Source organism: Podarcis bocagei, assembly GCF_964188305.1.
Source record: "Podarcis bocagei genome assembly, chromosome: 18".
Taxonomy (NCBI): Eukaryota; Metazoa; Chordata; class Lepidosauria; order Squamata; family Lacertidae; genus Podarcis; species Podarcis bocagei.
The window spans coordinates 1667930-1691026 of NC_138144.1; the positions used below are offsets into that span (position 1 = coordinate 1667930).

At 49.4% G+C, this 23097-nt stretch overlaps 1 protein-coding gene across 2 annotated transcripts in view; it reads left to right on the plus strand.

Annotated features, from left to right (window-relative positions):
- Window positions 1-19398, plus strand: part of LOC308577445 (protein unc-13 homolog A) — a 112382-nt gene extending 92984 nt beyond the window's left edge. Inside the window, exons 36-41 of one of the 2 annotated variants that reach the window (XM_081177622.1) lie at window positions 4004-4060; window positions 5106-5186; window positions 6738-6885; window positions 14103-14195; window positions 16298-16457; window positions 17716-19398. In XM_081177622.1, the coding sequence (XP_081033748.1) occupies window positions 4004-4060; window positions 5106-5186; window positions 6738-6885; window positions 14103-14195; window positions 16298-16457; window positions 17716-18007 (831 nt within the window). In that variant the 3' untranslated portion in view covers window positions 18008-19398. The remainder of the gene's footprint in view (window positions 1-4003; window positions 4061-5105; window positions 5187-6737; window positions 6886-14102; window positions 14196-16297; window positions 16458-17715) is intronic. The other variant, XM_081177621.1, reaches the window with a different exon arrangement.
- Window positions 19399-23097: the final 3699 nt, after the last annotated feature.

Sequence of the window (23097 nt, forward strand, 5' to 3'; positions counted from 1 at the left end):
CATGATTGAGGACCTCACGGCCAGAGACAAAGAAGCCTGGAGAGATAAAAATCAAGATATGGAAATATCGATGAGAGGTGCAAAAACCAACCCTGCGTCGCTGCCCCCCAGGTTGCTGAGTTGTCGATCTTTTTTGGGGGGCAGTACACTCTGGCCCGGCCTTCAAGGCTCGCAGGCAGGGCACAGCAGGGCACAGCGGAGCGTGAGGCGGCCTCTGGGTGCGCCTCTCCATGGCCCTATGCCAATCCCAGGCATGCAGGAGGACAGAGCCAGCCGGCCGCCTCAGCGCCTAGCTGGCTCGCTTGCCACCGAATTCGCGGCAGAGAGCTGCCCACAGCAGAAGACCCCGCCACAGCGCTCTGACGGGCGGGCCGTTCCCTGGACTCCAACTCTTGGGCCCTGGACTCTCGGCCTGGCGTCCCTGAGAGCTTGGTGACTGGGCGCTCCATGCCCCTAACACCTATGGTTAAGACGGCCCTGGATATACGCTGCCTTTGATTGCCTCCTATTTCCTGTTGTGTGGCTAAATTCACACCTTGTGCTGGAACCGAGGGTTAACCGTGCGGCGAGGTCCAAGTTCAGTCCGAGGTCGAGGGTGCGGTATGGAGGCTGTAGCTGCGTCCAAGGCAGGGAGTCGGGCGAGGTCAAGAACTCTGGCAGAAGAGCAGGACAGGGTTCAGGCAGGAACTAGCAACCAACAATGTTGCTCCCGCAACCTGGGACTGGGCTGGCCGGCTTTTATCTGCCCCGAGGCATAGGGCGGCCCCGATCCTCTGGTGACTCGCCTCTCCTGGCCTGGAGGCGAGCCCTCCGCCTCTCTGCCCTGAGTCTCTGCAGCTCAGGAGAGGCTGGAGGGTTACCGGACCCAGAGGCAACCTCAGCTTCCCCTGACGGGGCTGAGAGTGGAGCACCTGCAGGCAATGGGTCCTCCATCACCTCAGGAGCCAGAGCAGACTCAGCTGATGCCTGCACCTGAGAATCTGGCACAGGTGAGGACCCTTCAGGCTCAGGCCCCAGCCCCAGCTCGGCTGGTTCTGGAGGCGGGGACTCCTGTGGGGGCTGGGATTCCTCAGGTTCAGCCTCCGAGTCCGAATCCCAGGCCATCACACACCTTCTGGAGGTGCAAGGAATATGTGACCTTATGCTTAAGGGATTATGGAGGCAGGGGAAACCTGGACTCCCCTCTTCCAGAGGAGTCATTAGCCGTCAAAACCAAGGAAATCCGTCAAACCGTTGAATTTTGGCAATTATTTGATTGTGTATTGGATAGAGTACGATGCATGGGATCTGCTTATCGCTGCAATTTTATAGACTGCATTTCTGAGCCTCTTTGCCATTGGGTATATATGGTGCCTGTGTCAAGGGTCGTTGTCCTGGCCTTAGTTTGAGGCTGAGGTGGGGTACCTTAAATGAAGTGAGGTGGTGACTACATTATTACATGAGCACTGTTCCACAGCTGTTGATATTTTCATTTACATACATTCATTCGAAAGCAGATGGGTTTATGAAGCAATTCTATATCCACCCACCGCGCTGACGAAGAATTCTACGAAACAGTAGTCAATATCCGGAATCGCTGTTCAGTGTTGGACATCATATTTGCCGAATACACAGTTTGTCTTCCACTGTACGAAGTCTCGTACCTCGCTTCATTTAAAGGTTTTCAGAGGCTTTGGGACGAAAGATTTCGTTTTGGACTTGTTACAGTTTGAAGGAATTCTAAAAAAGATTGTCTGTTGCATATGTACATGGTCATCGTGTTGCCTAGACATTGTTGATGTTGGGAATGGACAGACAAGTCCCAGGCCCCTGTGAGGCAGCGTGAGGAGGCACCTCTCTTTGGGGCAGCTCAGAGACCAGCGGATGCCCAGAAGACCTCCAAGGAGAGGGGAGAGGAGGCTGAGGGAACGCTCCACGAGGGGGTTCGAAAAAGGGTGAGGGGCTGCCAGCTCTGCAGGGAAGGGGGGACATAACTGGGCTCCCGAGCCCCACAAACTGGAACGTGTCCAGAGGAGGGCAACCAAAATGGTCAAAGGCCTGGAAACGATGCCTTATGAGGAACGGCTAAGGGAGCTGGGCATGTTTAGCCTGGAGAAGAGGAGGTTAAGGGGTGATATGATAGCCATGTTCAAATATATAAAAGGATGTCACATAGAGGAGGGAGAAAGGTTGTTTTCTGCTGCTCCAGAGAAGCGGACACGGAGCAATGGATCCAAACGACAAGAAAGAAGATTCCACCTAAACATGAGGAAGAACTTCCTGACAGTAAGAGCTGTTCGACAGTGGAATTTGCTGCCAAGGAGTGTGGTGGAGTCTCCTTCTTTGGAGGTCTTTAAGCAGAGGCTTGACAACCATATGTCAGGAGTGCTCTGATGGTGTTTCCTGCTTGGCAGGGGGTTGGACTCGATGGCCCTTGGGGTCTCTTCCAACTCTATGATTCTATGATTCTAGGGGTGCAGCAGATAAATGTACTTCAGGGGAGCTGTGGACTCTGTTGTAAACAAGAATTGCCCTTTTCCCTTATGGGGTATCCAAGAGCCCATATAGAGTCCTTACGTAGGTTCCCCATTGGTAGGAGAAAATAACAGAGGCCAAGTAGAGAATATTGAGAAGCAAGGCAGCTAGTAAGCCTGATCTTTATCGATCTGTTGCATCAGGGTGCTCCCCTCACACGCAGGAAAGGAGGAGGAACACAGAACAATGGCAGGCAAGGCATTATATGGACTTTTGAAATTGACACCCTCTAGATAAAGACCAGGGACGTGGGTGGCACTGTGGGTTAAACCACAGAGCCTAGGGCTTGCCGATCAGAAGGTTGGCGGTTCGAATCCCCGCAATGACGGGGTGAGCTCCTGTTGCTCGGTCCCTGCTCCTGCCAACCTAGCAGTTCAAAAGCACGTCAAAGCACAAGTAGATCAATAGGTACCGCTTCGTCGGGAAGGTAAACGGCATTTCTGTGCACTGCTCTGGTTTGCCAGAAACGGCTTAGTCCTGCTGGCCACATGACCCGGAAGCTGAACACCGGCTCCCTTAGCCAGTAAAGCGAGATGAGCGCCGCAACCCCAGAGTTGGCCACGACTGGACCTAATGGTCAGGGGCCCCTTTACCTTTAGATCAAGACCACCCCCAGGAACATCATACATACATCACAGAAGGGGTGTAACCTAAGACCACCCCCCAGATACATCTTACCTACATCACAGAAAAGGCGGTCTACAACAGAAATTTGAATGTTGTTTTTCTCCTGTCTTGTTTATCTCCTGTCTAGCAGATTACTTGATTGGATTTCCTGGGTAGCCTGGCCAGTCTTTTGTAATTATAAATACTTAGTTCCTGGGCCAGGTCACAGGCTCACACCCTATTCAAACACAGACATACCCTTAAGACAGGGTTTGTGAAGGAAAAGACAATGGGGAGGCTTTTCCAGTTTGACCTTGCAGAGAAAACCTTTGGTCAGTTTGGGAATCAAAAATGGTTCCGGGTCGGTCTTCGTGTGCTGATCTACGTACGTGCTTGGTTGGTACACCTATGAACATTACCATATATCTAAGACCTCAAAATTCCTATCACAACCCAAAAAGGTTGAAAACCTCTGGCTTATGCAATCTATAAACAAACCTGTCTGGATCCTGACCCTCTATTTGGGGTATCGGACGCCATTCGATACCCTGGTATTCTGCCTCCCGGTATTTTGTCACGCTGGGGAGCGACCGGCCCCCAAACGCCAGGGCCAAGGCTTTGCAAATTAAAGGACGGATCTTGTTTAGGTGTGCAAGGTCAGAATTGCTTTGTTCCGCCTTCCCTTTGAGATGGGTAGGTGGAAAAATTTCGGGTGCGACACTCCTGGGGAGCAAAGCTTCATGGGTGAAACCTCGCCTGAATTTCTTAGCATCGAATGGGAAAGGATAGCTGAGGTTTCAGCAGAAACATAGCTACCTTTTATCTTTCTGTTTTTCCTTCCCTTTCTTCTTTCCATCCTTCCTTTTGCCCTCCAACCTCCCAGGGCACGCAGATGATCTTCAACGCAGCCAAGGAACTGGGTCAGCTTTCGAAACTCAAGGTGAGAAACGCGGGGTTTTGGGTTCCACAGAAGGACGGCGGTCGTTTGTGCTTCTTGGGCCTGGTTGGGCGCAAAGCGGGGAGCTGGACATTAGGTGGCGCCAGAGCGAACGACAGGCAGAGAATTAGCTTGTTCTAGACCGGCCCCCATCTTCTTCCCTTCTGAGTCCGACAACGGAAAACGAGGAGGAGGGAGACAGCGGATTGACCCCCAAAACTCCCTGGGTGCCAACGCAAGGGCTCCCATATTTCAAGAAGTAAAAAATCTGGGTGTTTCACTGATTGACCCCCAAAACTCTCCTTGGGCGCCAAGGGCTGCCATATTTCAAGAAGTAAAAAATCCGGGCGATTCACTGATTCAACCCCAAAACTCTCCCTCGGCGCATACACAAGGCCTGCCATATTTCAAGAAGTAAAAAATCCGGGTGTTTCACTGATTGACCCCCAAAACTCCCTGGGTGCCAACGCAAGGGCTCCCATATTTCAAGAAGTAAAAAATCCGGGTGTTTCACTGATTGACCCCCAAAACTCTCCCTGGGTGCCAACGCAAGGGCTCCCATATTTCAAGAAGTAAAAAATCCGGGTGTTTCACTGATTGACCCCCAAAACTCTCCTTGGGCGCCAACGCAAGGGCTGCCATATTTCAAGAAGTAAAAAATCCGGGTGTTTCACTGATTGACCCCCAAAACTCTCCTTGGGCGCCAACGCAAGGGCTGCCATATTTCAAGAAGTAAAAAATCCGGGCGATTCGCCGATTCACCCCCAAAACTCCCCCTCGGCGCCAACGCAAGGGCTGCCATATTTCAAGAAGTAAAAAATCCGGGTGTTTCACTGATTGACCCCCAAAACTCTCCCTGGGCGCCAATTCCATCGTCGGAATCCCGAACGGGGAAATCCGGGCGTAGGGCAAACGCAACACGGGTTATGAGATGGCAAAAGGGGCTTCGAAACGAGGGTTGCCAGGGGGTACGTTGTCCCCACCTGAAAAAGGAAGCCTGTTCGTCGTTGGAAGAGGGCGGACATGACTTGTTCTTCATCCCATCCAGGACCACATGGTGCGTGAGGAAGCCAAGAGTTTGACGCCCAAGCAGTGCGCCGTGGTGGAGCTGGCACTGGACACTATCAAGGTGAGAGCATTGAATCCTAGAATTGTCGAGCGGGGGGCCTCCAGCGGTCATCTAGCCTAACCCTCCGCAAAAGCGGGGGGTGTTCCAGCCTGCCTCGCCCCGCTATGACTTGAGGGCAGGTTGTCCGGTTCACCATGGGCAAAATCCTGCTGTTATTGGGTTGCTGTTCTTGTTTCGTATCATTATTTTATTTTTTTATTTTATTTTTTGTATACAGTGGTGCCTCGCAAGACAAAAAGAATCCGTTCTGTGATTCTCTTCGTCTAGCGGTTTTTTCGTCTTGCGAAGCAAGCCCATTGACGGATTAGCGCTATTAGCGCTATTAGCGGCTTTTAGCGGCTTATCTGCTGATCGGATCAGCTGATAAGCGGCTTAGCGGCTTAGAAAAAGGGGGGGAAAGGGGAAAAAACCAGCAGGAACTCGCAAGACATTTTTGTCTTGCGAAGCAAGCCCATAGGAAATTCGTTTTGCGAAGCACCTCCAAAACGGAAAACTCTTTCGTCTAGCGAGTTTTCCGTCTTGCGAGGCATTCGTCTTGCGGGACACCACTGTAATGATGTTTATTAGTTACAGTGGCCCAATAAAACCCTCATTGTCAATACCAAATTATAATACAATTAATAATCCCGATTGCTCAGATTATATTATTTTGTTGTGCATGCTAGAACGGATGATTTGATAATTGTATCTTTATTTTAGATCCTATTGCGATTTATGTGGGAGGTGTCCGGTTTGGTTGCGTCGTTTTATTTATTCTCAATGGCTTTAAACTTTACGGGTGCTTTCGTTTTAAAAAAAAACATGTGCGTATGGTAAAGAGGACTAGGAACTTAGTTCGCCAGGCTAGACACACTCGCCTGCAGGGAAAACCTCATTGAGTTGAATTGGGCAGAAATGAGGCTGCATTTTAATGTTGTATTTTAATCTTGGTTTTTAAGTTGTATTTCAATCAATTTTTTTATATCTGGCGTTAGCCGCCCTGAACCCAGTCTTGGCTGGGGAGGGCAGGGTATAAATAAATTATTATTATTATTATTATTATTATTATTATTATTATTATTATTTGTTGAATGATTCTGTGTACATTGCGGCAGCCTTTGGCTATGTGCAATAAAGCTGACTACCCGTATTTTTCGCTCTATAAGACACACTAGACCACAAGACGCACCTAGTTTTTGGAGGAGGAAAACAAGAAGAAAAATATTCTGAATCTCAGAAGCCAGAACAGCAAGAGGGATCGCTGCGCAGCGAAAGCAGCGATCCCTCTTGCTGTTCTGGCTTCTGGGATAGCTGTGCAGCCTGCATTCGCTCCATAAGACGCACACACGTTTCCCCTTACTTTTTAGGAGGGGAAAAGTGAGTCTTATAGAGCAAAAAATACGGTATATGATTAGTCCTCATGTCAGCGTGCGGTCGTCGTTGCCGCTATTATCGTCTCAGCCGGTACGTTGCAAATGTGACGGTGTGTCCGCAGCTCTGTGGGTTTGCGGCGTTGACCGGACCACCGCTGATATCCTCTCCCATCCCAACCCTCTCTCCGCCTCGATTTAGCAATACTTCCACGCAGGAGGCGTCGGCCTGAAGAAAACCTTTTTGGAGAAAAGCCCAGACCTGCAGTCTCTGCGTTACGCCCTTTCTCTTTACACGCAAGCCACAGACCTGCTCATCAAAACCTTTGTGCAGACGCAGTCCTCTCAAGGTAAGCGTTGCTGGTGAAGCAGTGTTAACGGAAAAATCCGAGGGCTCCCTTGGACAAAAACAAAGACACCAACCAGGATAACTTGGAGCAAAACAGCAGCCTGTAGGCTTGGCCTTTATTGAACTGTTGCAACAGGGTGCTCCCCTCACTTGCAGGAGAGAGGAAGGACCCAGAAAAATGGTGTGCAAGACCTTATAAAAACTTTTGAAATTGCCCCCCTGTAGATCAAGACCACCCCCAGAAACATCATACATACATCACAGAAGGGGTGTAAGCTAAGACCACCCCTCAGATACATCACACCTACGTCACAGAAAAGGCGGTCTACAACAGAAATTTGAATGTTGTTTTTCTCCTGTCCTTGTTTATCTCCAGTCTGGCAGGTCACTTGATTGGATTTCCTGGGGAGCCTGGCCAGTCTTTTGTAGTGATAAATACTTAGTTCCTGGGCCAGGTCACAGGCTCAAACCCTATTCAAATTACAGATAGGTAGCCGTGTTGGTCTGCCATAGTCAAAATAAAAAAATTCCTTCCAGTAGCATCTTAAAGACCAACTAAGTTAGTTCTTGGTATGAGCTTTCGTGTGCATGCACACTTCTTCAGATACCCTATTCATACACAGATATACCCTTAAGACAGGATTTGTGAAGGAAAAGACAATGGGGAGGCTTCCTCGGCCAATAAAGCGGGATGAGCGCCGCAACCCCAGAGTCGGCCACGACTGGACCTAACGGTCAGGGGTCCCTTTACCTTTACCTTTAAACCAAAAGGAGAGGCCAGGTTCTTGCAGGTTCTTGAAGTTGTCCAGAGGGGCAGGAGGTCCCTTTCCCGTCAACCGGGACCGTCGGCTGTGCCGAAGGTTAAAGATATTTAATGTTCCGCATTTCGAAGCATACGAACCAACTCCTTTTGGGCTAAATCGTGGCCCGGACCCATGCAAATATTGTTCAAGCGTGGCCCGGGGAATGTACCCATTTTACAGAATTCGGCGGAAGCATCCTAGATTATATTGCAATCTCACAATTCACACATAAGTTTGTTAGGGAGTTTGAAGCGGACCATAGTATTGCAAGCGATCACCTGCCCTTAAGAATGGTCTCTCGGGTCCACGACTTAACAACCCTTCCTTAGAAACTCAAATTTATCTCCAGACGCAAACTTAGGCATAAAGGTAAAGGTAAAGGGACCCCTGACCATTAGGTCCAGTCATGGCCGACTCTGGGGTTGCGGCGCTCATCTCGCTTTATTGGCCGAGGGAGCCGGCTTACAGCTTCCGGGTCATGTGGCCAGCAGGACTAAGCCGCTTCTGGCAAACCAGAGCAGCGCACGGAAACGCCGTTTACCTTCCCGCTGGAGTGGTACCTATTTATCTACTTGCACTTTGACATGCTTTCGAACTGCTAGGTTGGCAGGAGCAGGGACCGAGCAACGGGAGTTCACCCCATCATTGCGGGGATTCGAACCGCCGAACTTCTGATTGGCAAGCCCTAGGCTCTGTGGTTTAACCCACAGCGCCACCCGCGTCCCAAACTTAGGCATAACCGCAGCCAACAGAATTAAATGGACCCCATTACTTAATTTAGCATTAACTCACTTTCTTTGTACAGATGATTTAAACTAGGCTATCCAAGCTGCTATTCTTTCAGATACGTCCGCTGCTGAGGCCATGAAATTATTTAAGACTGATAGGTTGCAAGATTGCTTAAGAATTGAGATTAAAAACAGTGGCTCAAAAAGGCTAATGGAATCTAGCAGCTGGTTTGACAAAGAGAGCAAACAGGCGAAAAGTATTGTTCAGGTTTCTACCGGCAGAGCTCTTTAAAATAAAAACAGGATACATCAGAAAAATACGTTCAAAATATCCATACAGCTATCTAGCCCTCCTGACCGTTCCCCTCTCCCCCCTAGAGTTATTGAACTTGGTGATTGCTATAACGTTATATTCTGAATTCTCCAGCTACGACTCGAGTCAGTGTGTGAATCTACAGGAGCTGATCTGTCTCTTCTCTCTTTTTTCTCTTGCCTTTTTCCATCCCTCCCTTCGCACATTTTCCCTCTCTTGCTTCTACCGTAAACCATCTTGTGTGTGTTTTTCTTTCTCTCTCCAATTTCTCTTGTCACCCTTTCCGTTCACCTTCCTTTCTTCTCTTCCTTCTCTTGGTTTTCTTTGCCTCTAAATTATTTTTCTTCTTTCGCCCTTCCTTTCTTTTCACTCTCTTCCTACCCTTGTTTTTATCCATTCTTTCTTCCCTTCTTTCTTCCCTTCTTCCTCTTCGTACCCTTTCCTTTCTTCACTTCTATCTTCTTTTCTACACTTGTCCTTCTTTATCTCCTCTTCCAACCGTTTGTCTTTCCTTCTCTCGGTCTTCTTTTCTATTCCTTCTCTTTCTTGTCCTTTCTGCCTACTTTTTGTTCTCTTCTAACCTTTTCTCCTGTTGTCCCGTCACCTTCTTTTTTCTCAAACTTCATTTCTACCTTTGTTCTTTTCCTTCTCTTCTTCTTACCCATTCTTTCTACCACCGTCCCTTTTTACCCTTCTTTCTTTCATTCTTTCTCTCCACCTTCCTTTCTCTTGAATTTTTCTTCCCTTCTTTCTATCTGATTTTCTATCCTTCTTATATTTTCCTTCCTTCTTTCTACTTTTCTGTTCCTTTCCTTCCTTCTTATATTTTCCTTCCTTCTTTGTTACTGCTTTTCTATTCCTTTCTTTCCTTCTTATATTTATTTTCCCTCCTTTCTGCTTTTCTATTCTTTTCCTTCCTTCTTATATTTTCCTTCCTTCTTTGTTACTGCTTTTCTATTCCTTTCTTTCCTTCTTATATTTATTTTCCCTCCTTTCTGCTTTTCTATTCTTTTCCTTCCTTCTTATATTTTCCTTCTATCTGCTTTTCTATTCCTTCCTTTCCTTCTTATATTTTATTTCCACCTTCTCTTCTCCAATTACCTTTCCCCCTCCTCCTTTCTACCTGCCTTACTTTTCTCTCCCTCCTTGTCCTTACCCTTTCTGCATTTTCTTCTGCACTGACCTTTTCCGGTCATCTCTACCTTCTTTCCTTCCCTTCGCCCCTCTTCCTTTTTCTTACCCTTCCTTTTAACCTTCTCTTCCTTTACTTCCCACCTTGACATTTCTTTATCTCCCAACTTTTCTCATCCTTAGTCCATGGTGGCAAAGGTGTTAGGTTTACTCTTAGTGAAGAAATATATCCTGAGAAGGGTACGTCTCGAACTCTCCTCCCAACGCCTCCTCTCCTTCCTGGATTGCACCCATCCTGGACCCCCTCCACTCACCCACCCCTTTCCTCGCCACCCTGACCCGGGCTAGCAAAAGCCCCCAAACTTTCACCCTCTGCAGACCCGACAGGGAAAGGGACATGCAAGCCGAAAATTGCTCCCCATTTTCCTCTCTGCCTCGCTTTTGACTAGCTCTGCTCAGGGGGGCTCCTCCATCCCCTCTCCACAACGTTATGCACTGAACGCATCAGAATGAGACTCTGTCCTCCTTGCACAAGCAAGCACTCAGACGGAGGAAACCGGGCAGGGGAAAAGGGGCAGCTTTTGGGTTTGCACCATCCTCCCGTGCTTGCCTTTTGGAAATGACCAGTTTGTTTCCAGCTTCGGTTCCTGGATCGAGAGATCGAGTCTCCGCATGCGACTCTGGAGTTGGCACGATGCCCTTGCGAGTGGGCGATTGTGCGTGCGTGTGCGTGTGTTGCCCCAGCCTTCCCAAACCTTCCTTCTGCATGAAATGGGCAATGGCTGAAGATCTAGGACTATCTGCCAGGCAGGGGCAGGGAAAGGTTTTTCAGCTGGATCGCTGCATTCCCTCCTAGGCTGCGCATTTTCTCTCGTACGACGGTTGCCGCCTGTCCTCTATTCCCCGGACATGTCCTCTTTCCCAGCATTAAATTTTCTGCTCAGGCTGATTTTTAAAACTTGGCAAAACATCTGTTCACAGTTGGATTCCTGAAGGCCGACTTACTGTATTTTTCGCTCTATAAGACGCACCAGACCTAGTTTTTGGAGGAGGAAAACAAGGGAAAAAAATATTCTGAATCTCAGAAGCCAGAACAGCAAGAGGGATCGCTGCACAGCGAAAGCAGCGATCCCTCTTGCTGTTCTGGCTTCTGGGATAGCTGCGCAGCCTGCATTCGCTCCATAAGACGCACACACATTTCCCCTTACTTTTTAGGAGGGAAAAAGTGAGTCTTATGGAGCAAAAAATACGGTAGTTACAAATCTGTATGTGTGGATCTACTCCATATGGGGGAATAATCCCAGTGCTTCTGCCAGCTGGGAGATAGCAGAGCAGTCCTAGCTAAAAGCTGGTCAAACCAAAGAAGGAAGAGAGGGGAAAAGAGAGAGGTTGCTGCGTGACTCGTCCTTTTGTTACCTGGACAGGTGAGGTCACGCCCACCTTCTATCACATGCAAAAGGAAGGTTGCTCCAGCCAGGAGGAACAGGAAGTTTTTGACTGGCTGGGCCAAACATTCCCTCGCATGTCTTAAGGGGAACTTACCAGGAACGCACAAGTCAATCAGACTGAATTGTCTAAAAGCGAGAGGCTCACACGAGCCTGCAACCAGCTCTCTGCTGTGCGTATAAAAGGGGGAATGTAACTCTGCTAAGTAAAGGAACTTGCTGGGGCAAGTTAGGGAGGATATTAATAAACTACAGTGGTGCCTCGCAAGACGAAATTAATTCGTTCCGCAAGTTTTTTCTTCTTGCGAGTTTTTCATCTTGCGAAGCACGGTTTCCCATAGGAATGCATTGAAAATCAATCAATGCGTTCCTATGGAGACCGTCTGGGGACAGAGGGGAAGCGCCGCGCGCCTTCCCCTCTGTCCCCGGACCTGTTTTAAAGCAAGGAAAGGGGCAGCGGGGAGAATTGCTTCTCCCCGTTGCCGCCCCTTGGTTCAAAAGGGGTCCGGGGAGAGAGGGGAAGGCGGCGCGCCTTCCCCTCTGTCCCCGGAGATTGCGGGGCTGGCAACGGGGAGAAGCGATCTTCTCCCCGCCGCCCCTTGCTTCAAAAGAGGTCCGGGGACAGCGGGGAAGACGTGCTGCGCTTCCCCGCTATCCCCGGAGCTTGCGGGGCAAGCCTCGTTTTGCGAAGCAAGCCCATAGGGAAATGCGTCTTGCGAAGCGGCTAAGAAAACGAAAAACTCCTTCGTCTAGCGAGTTTTTCGTCTTCCGAGGCGTTCGTCTTGCAGGGCACCACTGTATATATCCTCTCCTGCCGCCCTGGACATTCCCATTTGGCTCAGGGCCCCCGTAATTCTGAGATCTGCAGCCTTGGCCTCCTTCCCCCCCCCCTCCCCATCCTCAAGACCTGAGCCACCGAATGTGGGTGGGTTGCGGACGCAATTTTGGTTCCCAAATTCCTCTCCCCATTTTCTCGGCCACCTTTGGCGGAGGTCTCCTTTCCCTGGTTGCCATCTGACAAATAGCTGCCTCTCTTTCCTCCTCCTCACCCATTCCTTTTTCCTTCTCTGCCTTTGCTGCATGAATACGTTCCTCAGCGGAGGAAGCCTGTTTGAATGATGGACTGGGTTTTAATCCTGCTTCTTGGACCATGAAAGGGCACAGGGGATTTTGGGTATTGTTACCGAACTGGGAGCTGGGAAGGAATAATTTTCACCTTGTTGTTTGGCTGAGGTCACCAAACCTTGCTAAGGCTATCTGTCTATTCTGACGACTCTGTTATTCTGGTTATCGGTCACTAACAGGGTTTAGATATACCGCAAAGCATTTAAGTGGCTCGCATCAAAATTATAAGATGGACGTATCAATAACCAGGGTCTGTCTATATCTGCGGCTGAGATCAAAATTGTTCAACACCCCATTGTTACCAAGAATTTGCAGACTTTCAGCTGTTTGCAAATCAAAGTTGCGTTTTCAGCTGAAATTGGGGGAACCAAATATCATTTGGGCACTCAGGGCTGATTTCCTTCAGAATGGAGAGGTTGGATCTTCTTGCAGTCCATGGGACTCTCCAGAGTCTCCTCCAGCACCATAATTCAAAAGCATCCATTCTTCAGCCATCATCCTTCTTGATGGTCCAGCTCTCACTTCCATACATCACTACTGGGAAAACCAGAGCTTGACCTATACGGATCTTTGTTGGCAAGGTGATGTCTCTGCTTTTTAAGATGCTGTCTAGGTTTGCCATCGCCTTTCTCCCAAGGAGCAGGCATCTTTTAATTTTGTGGCTGCTGTCACCATCTGCAGTGATCATGGAGCCCAAGAAAGTAAAATCTCTCGCTGCCTCCATTTCTTCCCCTTCTGTTTGCCAGGAGGTGATGGGACCAGTGGCCATGATCTTCGTTTTTTTGATGTTGAGCTTCAGACCATATTTTGCGCTCTCCTCTTTCACGACCCATATACGTTATAAAATTAAAAATTGCCCTCAAAAAATTTGCAAGGCGCTGGAAAAAAAACCAGTGCAGTGAATATCAATGGGCAGGCAGTTCCAAAGGTGAACAATGATATGAGTACTATTTCATGCTTTGATGAGTCAGATGCCATCATCACCACCATCAATTTTAATTTGTATGCCGTCTTTCTATCTTACAATACTCAAGGCGGTTTACAAGCTGAAGAAACAAAAAACGTACGTCTTATAACAATCTAACACAATGCAAAAATGTGATAATAAAACACATCAAAAAAGGAACATTCAACAATCAATTACAACAGCAATACATTATTGCGGTCCAAAGACCCACGAAACAATTTCAAAACTAGATACTAGAAACGGCCAGACAGACAGATGGAAGACAATCGTTAGAATAGTATAAAACAACAATATCAGCATATGAAAGTTGAACAGAAATTCAGTCTTAACAGTTACAGTAAACCATTTCTAAACTATAATCAATAAAACAATGGGAAGCCACAGCACGTAAAATAATGCAATACAAATTGAGAAGCAGGGACTAGAGGAAGGCGGATGGAAGGAGCCTTGCCTGATGAAATCTCTCCCCTCACAGTTCTTCCAGGGAAAGATTTCTCCCAAAAAAATATGATAAGATAGGAAGGACCGCTCAAAAGTGGGGAGCCTCTGAAGCAAGCGTCAGTCCTCAGTCCACCAACAAGTTTTTTTGGGGGGGTTTCTTGGAGAGGGGAGGAGCGGGAGAAATCACCAGACAGGGAATGGGCTGAAAGTTTGTGCACTAATTTCCCGTTCTGTATCTCCATGCTTCCCTCCCTCTGCCGGGCAGGATCCGGAGTGGATGACCCCGTAGGAGAGGTCTCCATCCACGTGGAACTGATCACCCACCCTGGGACCGGGGAGCATAAGGTCACCGTAAAAGGTGAGCCGGAACTGGCGGTCGTAGACTTGGCTCATCTAGTCTGTGTTAGAATTCCTGCTCCGCGATTGCAGTCATGGGATTGTTGTCTATCACATGACGGTGTGTGTTTTGACTCCACATGTAGCCTTATTAGACTTTGCCGATTGGTGGGCTCTGTTTTGCTCCCGGACAGGAGGAAGGAAGTCAAATGACACCGAGGGTTGGTTCAGAGAAAGAGTTCTTTATTTCTGCTCTCCGGAACAGCAGAAAGGCACCTGCGTGGTCAGTCCACAGCAAGTCCAAAGAAATGAGAAATTTCGTGCAGTATATATATCCTCCAGGTACCCTCTCCCCCCTTCCCCAGCAATCCAGCCACGTCAGCTTATACACGCAGGTTGACATCACAGATGTTCCTGCTCCGGCACTCTTAACCATAAAAGGGTATTCCTTCCTGTACTTCTGACCATAAAAGGGTATTCCTGTTCCTACTCTTATCTTGGAGCAAGAGGTCACCATCTCCAAGAACACCCTCTGGCGCTGTTCCCAGACTAGGTCTGTGCGCCTTTGTGGTCAGGATATAAGATAAGGCACAGACGTGTCTTCCCTGTTCTACTGGTACAGTCAAGGTCATCCTTGCCGTCACAAACTGATAAAGGAGAGGGCTCTGAGCACTTGTTTATACAGCTGGGTTTTTGGCTCAAGAGCTCAAGTTAAAGCATTTTAACTAAGGAAAAATAGGGATTTTGGTGCAGTTTCAAACTGCCTGCACAGTCAGTTTTGGGTTTGGGAAACCCATTCCTTCACACAAAGTGGGAAGTGACGGAGACAGGATGTTTGTGTTCCGTGAAGTGGGACTCTTGTCCTTTGTTCTTTTTTACTCTTTGCTGTCTGATGCTAGAGAGAGAGGGAGCCATGTTGCAGTGCTCCGTGTGTGTTTATATGCAAATAAAGTAGATTAGCCAAAATGCTGAGGCCTGTCACGCGAACTGCACAGACTCTGCGGATCCCTAAGTGTGCCGATGTCGGTTGGCATCGGTCGCTGCGATGTTCGGGCAGAAGAAAGCTTTTAAAGCTCCCGAACGATCAACCAGGAGGGAGAGAACATGCCAGTCGGGCATGTATCTCTGCCAGGGTCCTACTCGAGTGTAGGGCAAGCTCCTGTATGGGAATCAAACCCTCAACCTTGCTGTTATATTGTGGGAATGTTGTGGATAGTAGGAGAAGATCTATTGATTGAATAGTCTCCTTCCACGCTTTTTTATTTTATTTGTTTTTATCTTATATTTTGGAAATGGCACCCAGTTTTTCTTTTCCTTTTAATTTTTGGAAGGGGCCCTAAGACAGCAGGGTCCTAAGCTAGAGTTTATCCGTAAATCCGACACTACTCAGGACCATGGAGATGTTCTTCCCTTTGATCTGAAGTTTAGGACCAGATTTCGGTTTGATGAGGCCCTCAGCTCCTGAAGGGAATGGGGCCCTTTCTATGTCCAGCTGCCCTTTGTCCACAACAAATTGCCGCTGGTTTTTTGTGTTGAATATATGCTATATGGCGATTTATGGACCTAATAGGTATCTCAAGCCATTTGCCCACGTTGCCCTGCAACCAGTCCATGCAGAATGTAGACACCCTATATATAGAAAGGAGCAAACCAGGGATATTTTAGGGAGCAGGCGGGGCCCATGACTGACATCCGTGATGGCCAAACTTGGCCCTCCAGCTGTTTTTGGGACTACAACTCCCATCATCCCTAGCTAACAGGGCCAGTGGTCAGGGGTGATGGGAATTGTAGTCCCAAAACAGCTGGAGGGCGGAGTTTGGCCACCACTGACTTATATCCTAGGAGCCTACACAACACAAAACACTATATATAGAAAGGAGCAAACCAGGGATATTTTAGGGAGCAGGCAGGGCCCACGACTTACATCACAGGAGCCTACACAACACAAAACACTGTTGCTGGACGTAGGTTTTATTTTATTTGTTTTTCATCTTATATTTTGCAAATGTACATCCAGGTTTTTTTCCCTTAAATTTTTTTGGGAGGCCCCAAGAGAGCGGGGCCCAAAGCTAGAGCTTCTTGAGCTTATACGTAAATCCGACACTGCGCCTTTCTCTCACCCAGTGGTAGCCGCCAACGACCTGAAGTGGCAAACGTCGGGGATCTTCCGCCCCTTTATTGAGGTCAACATCATCGGGCCCCACCTCAGCGACAAGAAGAGGAAATTCGCCACCAAGTCCAAGAACAATAGCTGGTCTCCGAAATACAACGAGAGCATCCAGTTGTAAGTGATTGCCCTTTCTCCCCCTTCCTTCATCTCAGGAGCAACTCAAGAAAGGCAGTTATTGCAAACCTCGGTCCTGCCTCCTCGCCAGGCCACCCATCTCGATTTGCAATACACCTCCGCCAGAAAAGCGAGATGAGCTTTACCAGAGTCGTCCGCCACTGGACCTTATGGTCAGGGGTCATTTACCTTTACATTTAAGAACCACTTTATAGGGACGCGGGTGGCGCTGTGGGTTAAACCACTGAGCCCTAGGGCTTGCCGATCAGAAGGTCGGCAGTTCGAATCCCTGCGACGGAGTGAGCTCCCGTTGCTCGGTCCCTGCTCCTGCCCACCTAGCAGTTCGAAAGCACCTCAAAGTGCAAGTAGATAAATAGGTAAAGGTAAACGGCGTTTCCATGCGCTGCTCTGGCTCGCCAGAAGCGGCTTAGTCCTGCTGGCCACATGACTTGGAAGCTGTACGCCGGCTCCCTCGGCCAGTAAAGTGAGATGAGCGCCGCAACCCCAGAGTCATCCACGACTGGACCTAACGGTCAGGGGTCCCTTTACCTTTTAAGAACCATTTTAAAATATTGTCAAAAAATTTTTTTACACACGTTAAAAAGTGTTGGTGCTGACCTTGAAGGCCCTAAACGGCCCAGTATCCCTGAGGGAGCATCTCCACCCTCATTGTTCAGCCCAGACACTGAGGTCCAGCTCCGAGGGTCTTCTGGCGGTTCCCTCCCTGCGAGAAGCGAGGTTACAGGGAACCAGGCAGAGGGCCTTCTCAGTGGTGGCACCCACCCTGTGGAACGCCCTCCCACCAGATGTCAAGGAAACAATGTGTTTGCGCAATGCGCTCGAAACGCACTCAAAGCTTTCTATTTGTGGCTCTGTAGCTGAATGGCGCTGTGGGTTAAACCACAGAGCCTAGGGCTTGCCGATCGGAAGGTCGGCAGTTCGAATCCCCACAATGACGGGGTGAGCTCCCGTTGCTCGGTCCCTGCTCCTGCCCACCCAGCAGTTCGAAAGAACATGAAAAGTGCAAGTAGATAAATAGGTACCGCTCCAGCGGGAAGGTAAACGGCGTTTCCGTGCTCTGCTCTGGTTCGCCAGAAGCGGCTTAGTCCTGCTGGCCACATGACTTGGAAGCTGTACGCCGGCTCCCTTGGCCAGTAAAGCGAGATGAGCGCCGCAACCCCAGAGTCGGCCACGACTGGACCTAATGGTCAGGGGTCCCTTTGCCTTTTTAGCTGAATCCACCTTTTCCCTCTCGCAGCGCCCTGGGCACCGAGACGGGCCCCGAATGCTACGAGCTGCAGGTCTGCGTGAAGGACTACTGCTTTGCCCGCGAGGACCGGACGGTGGGCATCGCCATCTTGCAGCTGAAGGACCTCTTACAGAGGGGCAGCTGCGCCTGCTGGCTGCCCCTTGGCCGCCGCATCCACATGGACGACACGGGGCTGACGGTACTGCGCATCCTCTCCCAGCGCAACAACGACGAGGTGGCGAAGGAGTTCGTGAAGCTGAAGTCGGATACACGCTCGGCCGAGGAGGGCAGCACCAGCTAAGCCCCAGTGTCCCCTGCCCTCTCCCTGCCCCCCAGTCCTGTGGTCCGTCAGCCCCATGGCCTCCTAACATCACCTCCCGACCCTCGTTTATGCAGCCATGTCGAAGCCATAAGAGATCCCCGCCTTCCCCTTACTCCCTGAATTTGGGAGCCTCGCTCCCGCTGCCAAGGATCAAACACCCTCCGAACACACACACATTGCCAAATCCGTTCAGTATTAGCTGCTATGGGGCAGAGGGAAAAGAGGGTAGCCTCCCCCCCAAGTCAGGACCCTTGGCCCCTCCAGTCCAGCATCGGAGAAAGGGGCGTTCTCTGCCCTACCTGAAGATGCCCACGGTTGAATCTCCTGCAGGGAAACAGGGCTCTGGCGCTGAGACGCTACATTTCTGGAAACGGGGGCCACAGATCCTGCTGCATGTTTCCCAAGACAGACCCGCCTCCTTCGCACTCATGGCATAGCTGTCAACCGTCCCGTATTTGGCGGGAAAGTCCCTTATCCCAGCGCCGTGTCCCGCTGCTGTCCCTTATTGATGATGTCCCTTAAATATCCCGGGTTGCAAAGGAAGCAGCTCCTCTCCCTCCCTCCCTGCCGGCCAGGGAGGAGGGAGGCTCCAGCTGTGTTGCTTGGCTGCGTTGCTCACCCAATAAGGAGTCTAAGAACGACTGGGGGGTGGAGCTTGCATGCCTTGTGCCGATCAAATCGGCCGCGTTGCCTTGGGACTCGCCTTTGCTCAGCGCTTCCCAGCGGAGAGGTGACGGTGGTTTTCCTTGCTGCATCCCCTTTGCCGGGTTGCTGCGCTGTGGGAACCACCGCTTGAGGCTTCGTTTGGCTGCTGGCTGGGCTTTCTGCCTTTGGCTTGGAGGGGCTCAGAAGTCGAACATACCAGCACTCTGAAAATCCCTTATTTTGGCTGCTGATCCCTTATTTTCAAATCTGTAAGTTGACAGCTATGACTCATGGCCACCTCTGTCCCGATCACAGCTCTTTCCCCAAGGAGCCGTCCTTGCACCGTTTGTCCACCGGGCTCCGGGCTGCCAGCTCTGGCCAGAAGCCGCCCTCTCCCAAGGTTTTGGCAAGGAGTCTTTTCGGTCCCCACCGCACCTCCAGGTTGGGTCAGAGGTGGCCGTGTTGGAATTGCTTGAGGCCAAGTGTTGGTCCATCTAGTTCAGTGCTGCCTGCACGAACCGGCAGCGTAGGGCTAGACACACTCCCTAACCGGCAGCATTTGAAAGGAAGCAAGGTTTCGCAACACGGGCCAAGCTCTTTGCGGTTTGCAGCGCTGCCGAGAAGCAGAGCAAGCTGTTGGCGAAGAGAAGGGGTTTTAAAGTGGAACCTTTTTTAAAAAATGAAATAAAATTGCAGCTCTGTGGTGCTCAGTGGTGGCTACTGCCCGTTGGGAGGTCAACAGCAGATGGCGCCAGAGACACCCAAGACAGGCGGAACCAACAAATTCCAGTTCCCTAGGGCTGCCATATGCCTGGGATTCCAACGACAGACTGGAGAAACGTTGGAGGGGATGGAATAGGACGTCCCTCTTTTCAGGGGAGAAACGTTGGAGGGGATGGAATAGAACGTCCCTATTTTCAGGGGAGAAACATTGGAGGGGATGGAATAGGACGTCCCTATTTTCACGGGAGAAACATTGGAGGGGATGGAATAGGATGTCCCTATTTTCAGGGGAGAAACGTTGGAGGGGATGGAATAGGACGTCCCTCTTTTCATGGGAGAAACGTTGGAGGGGATGGAATAGGACGTCCCTCTTTTCATGGGAGAAACGTTGGAGGGGATGGAATAGGACGTCCCTCTTTTCATGGGAGAAACGTTGGAGGGGATGGAATAGGACGTCCCTCTTTTCATGGGAGAAACGTTGGAGGGGATGGAATAGGACGTCCCTCTTTTCATGGGAGAAACGTTGGAGGGGATGGAATAGGACGTCCCTATTTTCACGGGAGAAACATTGGAGGGGATGGAATAGGACGTCCCTCTTTTCATGGGAGAAACATTGGAGGGGATGGAATAGGATGTCCCTATTTTCAGGGGAGAAACGTTGGAGGGGATGGAATAGGACGTCCCTATTTTCAGGGGAGAAACGTTGGAGGGGATGGAATAGGACGTCCCTATTTTCACGGGAGAAACGTTGGAGGGGATGGAATAGGACGTCCCTCTTTTCATGGGAGAAACGTTGGAGGGGATGGAATAGGACGTCCCTCTTTTCATGGGAGAAACGTTGGAGGGGATGGAATAGGACGTCCCTATTTTCACGGGAGAAACATTGGAGGGGATGGAATAGGACGTCCCTCTTTTCATGGGAGAAACGTTGGAGGGGATGGAATAGGATGTCCCTATTTTCAGGGGAGAAACGTTGGAGGGGGTGGAATAGGACGTCCCTATTTTCAGGGGAGAAACGTTGGAGAGCCCCTTTCCAAGCACTGCAGCAGCCCAATTCTGACCTCGGAGCCGGCCCTCCCAAGCAAGGCAGCCTACGCTTACCTGCTTCTGGCTAGCATCCTCACTGCACCCATTTCAGAGAACGGACCTGTCTAACTGAGGTCCATTCATTGCAGTGGGTCAGCCGCCACGGTTATGTCCTCTTCCATCAGCACTGAAGCTGAGACTCATCTTCTGGTCCAGAGTTGTGGGGCGGGAAACAGGTGCCCTCTTGTCCTTTGTCCCCCCCCCCCCCGCTGCAGGCGGCAAAATGTCGTGGGCCGGCCACCTCCAGAACCCTCTCCTTCTCCCCCAGGACCCGTTAGGAGACAACATCGTCCCAAAGCGGTTCCATTCCAGCTCCCCTGCTTTTCCGAAGATACCATTTTGCCAGGGACCAAAGTGTCGGAATTTGAGTTGAATGTTTACACACCCACACACAAAACACCCCAAGTCGTATACCTGCACAGGTGTGCATTCCGCCGAACTTTTTTAAAAATAGTAATTTAAATAAAGAGAAGACATCGACGGGGACATCTAAGCGGTTTAGATTACGGATTCCTCCCCACGGACCTCATCCGTGTTTCTTTCCCCCCAACCTGTCCCCCCTTTCCGAACCGCACCGATTCCCTTCTCAGTAATTTCTGTCCGGCATGTACTTGAAACTAAACTAAACAAACAGATGGTTTGATAATAATAAAAAGGACGGGGGAAAGGGGTGAAATAAATAAATACCATTCCTGGATGCTCGGAATCGAGTTAATAATTATCCTGTTGTGGACCACATGCACACGTCTTGAAATATGTCATTATCTGTTCTGTTCCTACTTACCTGAAGTGGATTGAGTTGAAACAAAAACAAAAACAAAAACCAACAATGCATGATAGTGAGATGTTTTGCACTATTTTGAACTTTTGGGGCTCTATACAAATATTTTATTAACTGACATTAAAAAGAAAAGAAAAACGAACTCTTCTTTTCCTGCTCGTGTTTCTAACCTGTCCTCTCCGCGTCCGAGGAGTGTCTAGCAAGTGTGATTTTTCTTTCCAAAGGCGCTCAAGTTGTGGGGGTTATAAGAGGAAGAAAAAACTGCTCCCTTTCCTTTATGGGGTCCAAAAGAACCCCTATAGAGTCCTTAAGTGGGTTCCCTATTGGTAGGAGAAAATAACAGAGGCCAACCAGAGAATATTGAGAAGCAAAGTAGCTAGTAAGCCTGATCTTTATTAAACTGTTGCATAAGTTCACCCCACGCAGGAGGGAGGAGGAACCCAGAAAAATGGTGCAAAAGCCCTTATATAGACTTTTGAAATTGCCCACCCTGTAGCCCAAGACCACCCCCAAAAACATCACAGAAGGAGGCGGTCCACAGCAGAAATCCTGCCTGCCAGGATACCTGATAATGGTCACTGATTGCTTTACCTAGGCAGCCTGGCTGTTCTTTGGTGATGGTGAATACTTTAGTTTCCCCGAGACCCAGGTCACATGCCCTGGAGAGCAAAACAGCCAATATCATAGAACCAAAGTGTTATAAGAAAAAACTGCTCCAAGAGCCCATATAGAGTCCTTACATGGGTTCCCTATCGGTAGGAGAAAATAACAGAGGCCAAGCAGAGAATATTGAGAAGCAAAGCAGCTAGTAAGCTTGATCTTTATTAATCTGTTGCAACAGGGTCCCCTGCTCACCCCACGAAGGGAGGGAGGAGAGGAACCCCAAATATTGGTGTGCAAGCTCTTATATAGACATTTGGTGTATGTATATTTATATATATTTATATATATATATTGTTGTTGTTGAGTTGTTTAGTCGTCGTGACCTCCTGGACCAGAGCACGCCAGGCCCTCCTGTCTTCCACTGCCTCCCGCAGTTTGGTCAGACTCATGCTGGTAGCTTCGAGAACACTGTCCCACCATCTCGTCCTGTCGTCCCCTTCTCCTTTTGCCCTCCATCTTTCCCAACATCAGGGTCTTTTCCAGGGAGTCTTCTCTTCTCCTGAGGTGGCCAAAATCTTGGAGCCTCAGCTTCAGGATCTGTCCTTCCAGTGAGCACTCAGGGCTGATTTCCTTCAGAATGGAGAGGTTTGATCTTCTTGCAGTCCACGGGACTCTCAAGAGTCTCCTCCAGCACCAGAATTCAAAAGCATCCATTCTTCGGCCATCAGCCTTCTTGATGGTCCAGCTCTCACTTGCATACATCACTACTGGGAAAACCAGAGCTTGAACTACACGGACCTTTGTTGGCAAGGTGATGTCTCTACTTTTTAAGATGGATGATGGGTTTACCTGGCTGTTAATGGGTTTACCCCGAAAATTGGTGTGCAAGCCCTTATATAGACTTTTGAAATTGCCCACCCTGTAGCCCAAGACCACCCCAAAATTAATATAATTTGCAAATGTGTAGAGGCATAAGAAATTAAATAAGCAAGCAAGCAAGCAGAGAGAGAGGGGGGGGGGAGGAAGGAAGGAAGGAAAAGAAAGAAAGAGAGAGAGAGAGAGAGAGAGAGAGAGAGAGAGAGAGAGAGAGAGAGAGAGAGAGAGAGAGAGAGAGAGAGAGAGAGAGAGTTTCAAAATCCACAATTGCAACAGCGAATGATGCAATGTTCCAAACTGAACCCGGAAACTCAGAGCTGCACGCGAGTCTATCCTTCATAAGTCTATCGCCACG